The 10,499-nt window shown below is 40.0% G+C and overlaps 1 protein-coding gene across 1 annotated transcript; it reads left to right on the top strand.

The window, feature by feature from the left end:
* The first annotated feature begins 577 nt into the window (after positions 1 to 577).
* On the top strand, positions 578 to 6,098 carry LOC104919979 (cytochrome c oxidase subunit NDUFA4). Its single transcript, XM_010732122.3, has 4 exons — positions 578 to 749; positions 3,095 to 3,180; positions 4,858 to 4,921; positions 5,887 to 6,098. Exons 1-4 carry the CDS (start codon positions 708 to 710, stop codon positions 5,941 to 5,943), a joined length of 249 nt encoding a protein of 82 aa, XP_010730424.1. The 5' UTR covers positions 578 to 707; the 3' UTR covers positions 5,944 to 6,098.
* The last annotated feature ends 4,401 nt before the right edge of the window (positions 6,099 to 10,499 follow it).

The raw sequence follows: 10,499 nt of genomic DNA, 5'->3' as shown, positions 1-10,499 counted from the left end.
AAGGAACCTGAAAGGTCCGCAGGCGCTGCATCACAGACTAATCAATTGCCATTATCATGCCTGGTACAAAGGTCTTGACCCGAGGGACAGGTCTGGACGCCGCTATTACTTCTCTCCTCTTTACACTGAACAAGACGCTCTGCAAAAGCAGCACAGTTTAATGGCCGCTGGGGGATGATTTGAAAGTTTTAGAGTGATGACTATCCATAAAAACAGTGGCTCGTCATTTTAGAAATGACAATATAACATGAAGCTATCCAACACAATGGCTGCACTCTGGGTGTGAGGTCTAAACGTGAAGCAATTATAAGAGCAGGCTGCGCTTCAGCTGCACTTCTAAGAGGAAATGTTTGGAAATTGTCAGTCTGTATCTGTTGTGGTGTCAGTAAAAAAATGTGAGTTTCAGTACCTGCAGTTTTGTTGTTGTATAACCCTTTAGGGCACAGAGTACCTAATGAGCCTCAGTGGAAACAGGACTGTGTCCTCAACAGATGTGATTATGAGGATTAGGGCTGTCTCACCCTCCCTCTCGCCTCTGAACCTCTCATTCATCCAATGGGAGGGATAGAAAAAGAGGGACAGAGCAGACCGAAGAGATTGGCAACAGGTCTCGCTGTACTTGCCAACGTACATTACTTCAGCTAACAAGCACTCATTCATATGGATATATTCGTTAGACATTAGCTTCTTTTAGAAGAATAATAAAGATGTTTAAGACCATGTTTCAACATGCGAAGAAGCATCCAGGGGTAGGTGGCATCATACTTGTGCATCTATAGAGCTTGGTGATTATTTCTATAACTAACGTCAAGCTGTTTTGTCACCATGATGTGTTCAAAATTGTTTTTTGTTTTCTTAAAGTTAATGGTCATGTATAAGCTTTTCTGCGATGTTGGGTATTAGTTTTTCAAGATGAACATAATAAGGTTGTGGTAGAGAAGACTTATCTACCTATATACATATACTGCACATGTAGATACATACTGTATATAGAAAATATTACCATAGTCTCAGGGAACATTTTATGTGTCATTCAACAAAAGCCAGCTCTTAAATGAGACTTAGTGATGGTCCTGAAAGCTCTAAAAGCCAGTAAAAGTGGACCTTTGAGCTCAGATTATTTTCTTATATACAACATTAAAACAATTATATTTACTAATTTGATCAACTGAATCATGAAAAGAGTGGTGTGTCTCGCACATAGTGACTACGTATCACTGACATGTTCATTTGCTTTGTTATTATCATAACAGAATGAAAACAAGAAAGTAAAAAACAACAACAACAACACACAAGCTGCCTCTGTGCTGCCTGAGCTATGCTGAGGGTGACCCAAATTTGTGGATTGACAGGGCTGCTTTGGCAGTGCACCAGAAAAGTAATAAGGCCAGCAACAGTATCGAACCCCAGCGAGTATAAAACACTTCCTATATCGGACAGGCTGAATGGTGAAAGGTGAAACACACACACTTGTGTGGCATAATATAAAGATATCAGCACCAGGGAGTGGACAGCTCTCAACACACGGGCCTGTCGGGAGTATTTCCTTAGTGTGTGTGTGTATGCGTGTGTTTTTGTGTGGTGTGTGTCAGTGTTCAAAGCTGACCTGCTTCCATGCGCTTGTGTGTTTGTGTGACTGTGTTTACTTCAATGATCGAAGCGTGTGTGTGTTCACTTGCCTGTTAGCACACACACACATACACACACACACACACACAAACGATTATTTGATTATGCAAAAAGTCCAACAAATTACAGATTGATCGATAAAGAATTCAAGCTGACATGATTAGTTAATCAGTCACTCGAAAGAATATTCATTGGCAGCTACCTTCATAACTGATTAATCGTTGAAGTCATTTTTTAAAAGCAGAAATTCCACCTTAAATGTGAGGATGAGCATATTTTCTGATAGGATACTAAATTTAAAATCATTATTTGGGTTCAGTTTTCTGACATTTAATGGCTTGACGACTAATTGAGCATTAAGTTTAGTCTGCAATGAAAACAATTGCTCATTTCAGCCCTATTCAGAATCTTTATAACACTGATTGTGTGAATTTTCTTAGCTGTTTGCGGTTAAACTGCACTTCAGCATCTGATTGCTTGAGTAAATGTGTGAAGCAGGAGCTCTGAGTCAGAATTTTTACATACTTGTGTGCTGAGTGGTTTGAGTAGGTAGCCAAGGGAGGGATTATTTTCTCCATCCCTCTACGAGATCTTTAAAAAGCTAGTGAATATCAAAGTTTTATCACCAGACATTCTCCTAATCAACAAAAAGGCAAGTGGCAACACAATCAGACAGAAGACAGATGTCTAGATACAGCTGAGTAGAGACATCCTTCAGTTCAACCTGATCAAACTGTCATCTCTCTGCAGCTTGACTAGATCTGTGTGTGCAGAGAACAGCTGTTTGCCAGGGCTGTGACTCTCTCTGTCTCTCTGTCTCTCTCTCTCGCTTATACATACAGTATCACGCAGCAAACTAGACAGGAAATGTATGGCAGCCTAGTGCTGATGAATAGATGCAGCAGGGTGAGAGAAGATTGACGCAGCTAAGCTTTGGGTGTTTAAGAGGACATATCATATTATCCCCCTGTCCCCCTAATATCCTTTTCTATTTTAATTCCTGTCATCATCACCGCTCAGAACATCAAATAAAAGTCTGTCTACTCATCTGGGTGTGTGTTAGATCATTTGCGTGCGTGTGGGTGCGAGTATATGTGTAAAGTGTGTGTGTGTGTGTGTGTGTGTGATGCTGTCGCTCAGTCTGACAGGTATAGTGTTGAGGAGGAGAGGCTGGCACACACAGACGTGCGGCAGCTCTCTCTTCCACCGCGTCCTTGCCCATTCAACCCAGGCTGACAGTGAGCTGCCTCGCACATGGCCTGAGCCTCATGCATATGGAGGAGGGCAGGGAGAGGAAAAACAGGAATAACAACTACCCGTGTATGTGTGTATAATGTGTGTGTATTTCACACAGATTCATGGTACATATCATAGCCAAAACCACTTGATAGAATATGTTTGTTTGCCTTCCTATGTCTTTGGTCTGAGACTAATGCATTCCTCCTCTCCTCGGCTCCCCTCTCAGTTAATCCCTCAATTTCTCTTCCTGGGTATGGGCGTCACAGGGGCCACCCTTTATCTGATCCGTCTGGCAAGAGGACCTCATGTCACGTAAGGTTTTTATCCATCTAAACTTGTAACTATTGTATTAATCCTCCATCATGCTTTTGAAGCTGTCAGATTTTAGGAAATTTTCCATTATTGTCAGCTGAATCCAAACACTGGATACGACAAGCTGGGAGACTTTTTAATATTACAAACCAGGTTGGGTTCTGATTGCCGCTTCCTTTTTGGACCTGGATCTAGGTTGGCAATAAACCCAGAATCGCTGATCTTGGAGGCACATTTATCTCACAGCTTTTATCTTTTCTCACTTGTTCTTATTGGCAGAGAGTAATATACAAAACATGCAGGTAGCAGGATTCTCACAGCAGATTATCAGCTGTATATTATGAACATAAAATTCATAAGAAACTTACCAAAAGGCCAAAAAATAAACTCTTGTAGTTAACATGTACTCTGCAAGAATATGAGTGAAGTATGGACTGTTTACTGAATAATCCAGCAGATTGCTTTTAAAACTTTTTTTATTTATATCATGTCAATATTTTCAGTTAAATTGTTCTGAATCTGGACTTCTAGTGATGTGATTGCGGTGTTTCTTTCTCCTTGGCTGACAAGAAAAAATATTAAATTAAAATAAATCTTTGTGGTTTTGTCATTTCTAACTTTTTGCAATGCGCATCTTCAAGCACATCTAAATTTCTGATAATTCACCAACCAACAATTATGATTTGTATTTTTTCTTTCCATCTGAACAACAATAAGTTAGTTATCGTTCTGTGAAGCACAAACAATGTGTCACCCACTGAAGGTTTACCACCATTACAGATACTAAAAGTGAAACTAAAATGATTGAATAAGGGGTTTGAAAAGATTCAATAAGTGGATACTGGCCATCCATTTGAGTGCCCTCAATTTGATACCAGCTTTTCAGCTACATATGTTGAATTAAAGTTCATAACAAAGCAGCTGGCTGTATTAAATGAATACAGTATATATCTCAGAAGCTGCCCCAGTAACACTGAACACATGCAATAAATGTGCACTGTTCATGGTCTATTTTGGGCCACACAGAACCACTTGTTCTGAGGGTCAGTCATAACGCCTGACCTCATCACCAGCTGGTGATGAGTGCCGTGGTCAGTGCCTTCCTCTCTCTCCCTCAGAGAGGGTCTAGTGTCCTGTGGTAATGGAGGGAGTGGAGGGGAAACAGGCCTGCTCTGCCATCGCTCCCCTCTTTCTCTCTTTGTTTGTGCTTTGGCGACATGATGTGCTGCGAGGGGGATGAGGAGGGATGGACAGTCACAGTGGAGCCCTGTGAAATCCAGACTTTGGTTAATGAACACAGGAGCACTGCCAAGTCACTGGGCTGAATTCACCTCATCCTATAATCACTTCTATTTTTTTCTCCATGTTTTATGTATTTATCTCCTTATGTCTCTGTCCTTCTGTTCCTCTGTCTTCCTTTTCCATTTGTTTACATCTCGATTAGGGGCGCCGTCCTATGCCGGTATTGATAATATCATATATATCACAATCATCTGGTTATCATGAATTCTTTTGGACACAACAATCATGTAGTGAAAGACTGATACTGTGATAGCACTAATCTTGGTCTATCTAGGTCTTCATTTTCTCTGCTTTCCGTGTCGCTCTATGCCTCCGTCATGCATACCTTTCTCATTCTCATGTCCTGTCTTTTCTCTTCCTCTCTTTATTCTGCAGTCTTTGGGATAAAAAGAACAACCCAGAGCCTTGGAACAAGCTCGACCCAACCTACCAGTACAAGGTAACTTACTCTCTTGATAATCCACCAACCCACTCTGCCAGAAAACTAATCTAGGCGTGAAGTGAGTTGTTTTATTGAGTCACTGAAAATCTCAAGTCATCATCCGGCTAAGAACCTACCAAAATAGGTTTGGACCAACCAGTGCAGGCAAAAATAATATCAGATCAGATGGCTGCTTCCTGGCTTTCTTCACATCTGTTCAAACAAAGGAAAACAAAGTGTCTTTAAAAAACAAATTAAGGCAGAGGGAGCCGGGAGCTTTTAGCGGTCAGTAATAATTTGCCTTAACTCTTGAACAAGGCCAGAGCCACAGACAAACTAATGAAAATATTAACAACGCTGACCAAAAATAGAGCAGAAAAACAACAAACTGACAAGCCCCAGCAGAGAGATCTGGGTGATGTGTTTTTCAAGAGAAAAGAGCATTTTCGGAGGGTTTCAAGGCTGCGTTGCTTGCCAGTGGAATGAAAGTCGCTGCAGACAAAAGGTCAGGACACGGCATGTTTAATTCTCGATAGCGAAGCAAAGGTCTCACATCGAAATTCCACTGAAGTCCAAACAATGATCGTAATGAGGAGGGGGAAGTGGGAAAGAGGGGAGTGGAGAAGGGGGAGGAGGTGAGTGTTTTAATGGCAGACCAATCAAGAAAAATACACAGGGAGAAAATATCACTGTCAGTCCAAAAATGTGAGTTTATCATGGATGTGCAGTCACGCGATATATACCGTATATCATCCAAGACATATGCCAAATCAGCTACACAGGAGCTAAAAAGTGTGAAATAATGGAAAATAAGTGTGTTTGGGTGAGTGCATGGCATGTATGTGTCTATATTTTCACTTGAGGTTAAAAAATAAATATGTTCACCCCTGCCTCTTTGTTTTCCATGCATTCTCCTAAAGACAGCACTGATTAATTTAATTTAAGCAAAACAGATTTAAATGTATTCCTCCTGCCATCCACAGTTTGTGGCCATCAACACAGACTACAAAAGCCTGAAGAAAGAGGGCCCTGACTTCTAAAGGTCCTCCAGGCAACTCCAGGGGCACCAAGTTTGGCATGACCTCCTGCTGATGCCACAGTGAAGCATCTTTCTGAGTGTCACCTCATGCTCCACGACAACAGCTCTGAATTAACACTGTAACCCTGTGAACAAAAACTAATAAAGAATACATGAGACAGAAGACTGGTTCTGTAGTGCATTATTCTATTATATATATATCATCATATATATATATATATATATATATAATATATATAATATATATATAGATATATTATATATATATACACACACACTATATATGATGATGTTTTAAATGCTGCTTACTTAGATGCTGTGTATTCATCATTAAATATTTCACTTTGGGGGGATATTAATGATGAAAATTAATCTTGATTTGTTAGTCTACAGTGTTGAATATTTGTGTTATTTTTTTCTGTTACTTTTCCTTCTCTTATGAACCGCTCAGCTGAGAGGTCAAACTTCAGGGTCTCATTCTGAAAAGTGTGTTCTCACTGAGACTGAGACACTCACAATTTTATCTCTTCACAGCATACTACTTAGCACCAGACAGCAGACAGAGGAAATTGGTAACTAGCTGGTGAAAACAATTCTTCGGCAGATACGATGGAGACATCAATAAGAACTGAGTGCCAAAGTCTCAGAAGGTTCATCAAAATTGAGGTTATGGAAAGTCTCAGTCTTGTATTAGATGAAACAGTTCACCTCAACAAGGTCCTATGTGCAAAGGGAAATCACCCTGCTCACTGTGCCAAGTCAATGACACCGCTATGCACACCATAAACAGCAAGTATATTTGTGGTTGACTGTGTTACAGTACACAAGCAAAACCAAAATCTGGGTTTGAATTTCAAAAAGGAAAAAACACTATTTACTGAGATCAGCACATCACAACTCCAGCACTACTGGGACAAGCAAGTCACACATGCTGAGATATAAAGTTACAGATGAAGAGGACCAAAATAGAAATCAATCATGAGAGATGAATATTTGTGTGGGTCATAGAGCTCTTTTAAAAACGGTTTCCAGTCCCAGAAAGATGCAAACTAAAGTGACAAATCACTAAACTGTTTGATCACTGCGTGTCTGTAAAAACCAAAACATTATTTTCATTTAGGTATGGAGAAGGAGAGTGACAAGACTGCCAAGACAAGAATCAGTATTTTCTGCAATTATGCCTCCTGCTGGCATAAGTCTCCCATTTTGGAATGTTCATTGAATGATGAATGTTTGTGCCTCTGCGTGTGTATGCGCTCGCTCTCACTTAGTAACACTGGACACCAGACAACAACATAAAATCCCGCTCTAATGGCACACAAACTGTCTCAGTGTCGGACCCCTGGGTTCTCCTAATACACTCCTTAATAGACAATCTATGTTCCAGACCCTGCATGGGCCCATTTATGTGTGTGCGTTCCTTTTAAACAGCAATATGCCTCCCACAACAGTGTGCTGACCTGCCCAGTGGGTATTGTATGTTGCTGGGTGATGATTTGTGTGTGTGTGTGTGCAGTAGTGTCAGATGCACAAAACCTGCTGACAGGTAATCAGCCGGGCCAAAGCATCACACTGGGGCATAATCACAAGGTCACGCACACACATACACACGCAGAGGGGGGACAGTTATTATCCAACCTGAACAGTCTCGCAGGTCGCTGTGATTGCATTGCCTCAGTGTGTTAGTATCAGTAGAAAACTTTAAAGCCAAGGGTGACACAGACCAGCAGCTCACCATCAAACAGTTTACTAATTAGGATAAGAGCTTGAAGAATATGGTGATTTTAATTATTCTATTTTTTACGTTGTACCTTCACATCTTTTTTTCCCACACCATTCATGTTCTACACATACACACTCCAAATGTCTGTTTTCTCAAACATCACCTGAACACACCAGCTCTCCTTCAACATCTGTTCCACCCTTTTTTTTAATCTAATCACATGTTTTGCTTGTCTGCTTCTAGTCACTTCCCAAACCCATGATACAGTTAAAATAGGACTATTGAGCCAAATTATTACATTCATATGGCTTCAACAGAGAGGGAGCCAGTGTCAGCAAGCCCATTCTTTTTCCAAAACAAACATTATGGCAGACCTTAGTAGGCAGAGTGGTATGGTAGTGTGTGTCTATGATCACAAACGCAGGTTTTTGTTTGTCATTTTCCAACCTCAGAAGTTGTGAGAAGTGAGAGCACTTTCTCAACAGACACTTGAGCACTTGAAAGGAGGGAGGAGGGTGATCGAGAGAGGCCATCTCTTCTTTGATTACGTCCTCTCTGACAAGCAAGAGTAGGTATTTTTAGATGAGGATTAATTTTAATGGGCGAGAGATAAGAAGTGAGTCGTGGGTGGAGGAGGGACGAATAAATAAGTAAATAGGACATACTGCAAAACAGGAAGCGGCGGTGGCGGCATTGGGGTAGTGTGGCTGTTGTTGCGAGGCCCTGGGCACATCCACTGATGCAGTGGAGATAGTGGGGTCTTTCATCCTTTAATGTTTTCTCCCAGATGTGGAACATGAAAATTCAAGAGCAAACCGGTGTTGGTCCATAACTCCGAATGCAGAGACTTTTCGTAGAGGAGAGGTTTGTTCCCACTTTTAATCCTGAAACTGTTCTGTCCAATAAAATATTCTAAGAAGAAAAGATCCAGATTCTGACCTAATGATGGCAGATTCAAAAAACAAAGTTTTGGGAATGTTGAATGTTATTTTTGATGATGAACTAAGAAAAGCTGCTGTAATAGTTCTACAGTAAAATTAGAAAAATATCTTGGTGGAGCGTGTTTCAGGGTCCAAAAAGCAAAGAGGTAATTAGATGATCATGATGTCAACATAATTCATAGTTATAAAAAAACACCCCAGATAAGTTCTCAAAAACATACAAGGGGCATCCTGGTGGCCTGGAGGTTTACACATACACCACTTAATCACAAAGTCCCCTTTGCACTATAAAAAGGGCAAAGCTAAATCTGTTTTATGTCTCTTCTGTCCTTAAGAAGAGCAAGAAGTGATTAGACGTGTCATGTGTTGGCACTGCAGGACTAGAAAATGAAAATAATGGATATAATAAGAATAACTGTTTGGAAGTAAAAGTTTTTTTTACGATAACATAATACAGTGCAGTTATTGTGCCACTGGCAATGTGGAACAAAAGCCTTACATGCAGACAATGCATTTATGCATAAATGTACTCTTTATCTACTCCATAAATTTATATGGTTCACCATTATGTAACTTTTATCTACATACTCACTGAGTCTTCAATACATCTAAATCTAGGAATTTTCAAATATTGCACAACTGCACCTTTCTATGACTGATAACTTTACTGACATTAGACCAAACGCACTGATAATGTTAAATGGTGATTTATTTGAATACTTTTTAAAAAATACATATGTTACTCAGGTTTCAGTGTTTCTTGTGTTAACCCATGCACCGCACCAACCTGCACAACATAAAAGTGTGCACCCCATGTATAAGTCTTTTCCCAATCAACTCCAACCTGCAGCCCTTTGCACTCTCCGTTCTTCTTAAATATAAAAGTGATGAAACTAACAGATGAGAACATATCAATTAGAACAGATTAGTGAAAATACACATTTTGAAATATATATATATACACATATTTCAGCTGCTTCAGTCTAAGTGTGATAATAATATCGCCATGCTGGCAATGTCATTCAAACTTTATGTATGCTGAGGTGACCAATACAGATCACTTAACCACAACACGAGCAAGCTACCTGTGAACACAGCCGCAGAGTGAAAACAGACATCCCACTCAAAATATGACAATGTACAAGGAAACATCCTTCCTATATGAATTCCTAAGTATGCCATGTTTATAATATACAGCATGAGAATAGCTCACACCGTGTGAAAGCAAGACAAAGAATTATGCTGCATTGGCAGTCTTGCTTCAAGAATGTACTCATCACTTCAGGAGGAGTTTCTATCGAGTCAGAGAAGATAAAAAAAAAAAAAAAAGGTTTCAATTATTGGCTCCCTGCTGCAGGTGTGACAAAATGTTTGCATTTTCATATAAGTCTAAAAAAAAAAAAAGACATTTAAAAAAAGGTATAACTGGCTCATTCAGACACGCATGCTGCAGTGGAAATTCCAGTGAGAGATGAACAAAATAACGTAATAAAGTTACTCCAACATTATGTTTGTGTTTTATTTATTCAACAGAGTAGTAACAAAATGAGGTTAAAAGACATTATGAGCATACAACTGTAACTGTGCCACTCAGAGAATATAGAGTCACAAATATGTCAGCTGAAAGGTCAAAGGTCACACATACACACACAAGAATAAATAATTAAAATATTAAAAATAAAATTGGCGGTCGGTAGCGTAGTGGTTTACACGGCCGCCCCGTGTGTAGAGGCCACAGTCCTCGCCGCAGCCGGCTCCAGTTCGAGTCCCACATCGGACGGCCTTTGCTGCGTGTCATTCCCCCTCTCTCTCCCTGTTTCCTGTCTATCTTCAGCTGTCCTATCGCTATAAGGGCCAAAACAAAATTATAAATAAAATTAACTTATAAAATAC

This window comes from Larimichthys crocea, chromosome VI, assembly GCF_000972845.2.
Source record: "Larimichthys crocea isolate SSNF chromosome VI, L_crocea_2.0, whole genome shotgun sequence".
Taxonomy (NCBI): Eukaryota; Metazoa; Chordata; class Actinopteri; family Sciaenidae; genus Larimichthys; species Larimichthys crocea.
The sequence above is the reverse complement of the archived record's forward strand: the minus strand, read 5'-3'. Positions and strand labels throughout refer to the sequence as shown.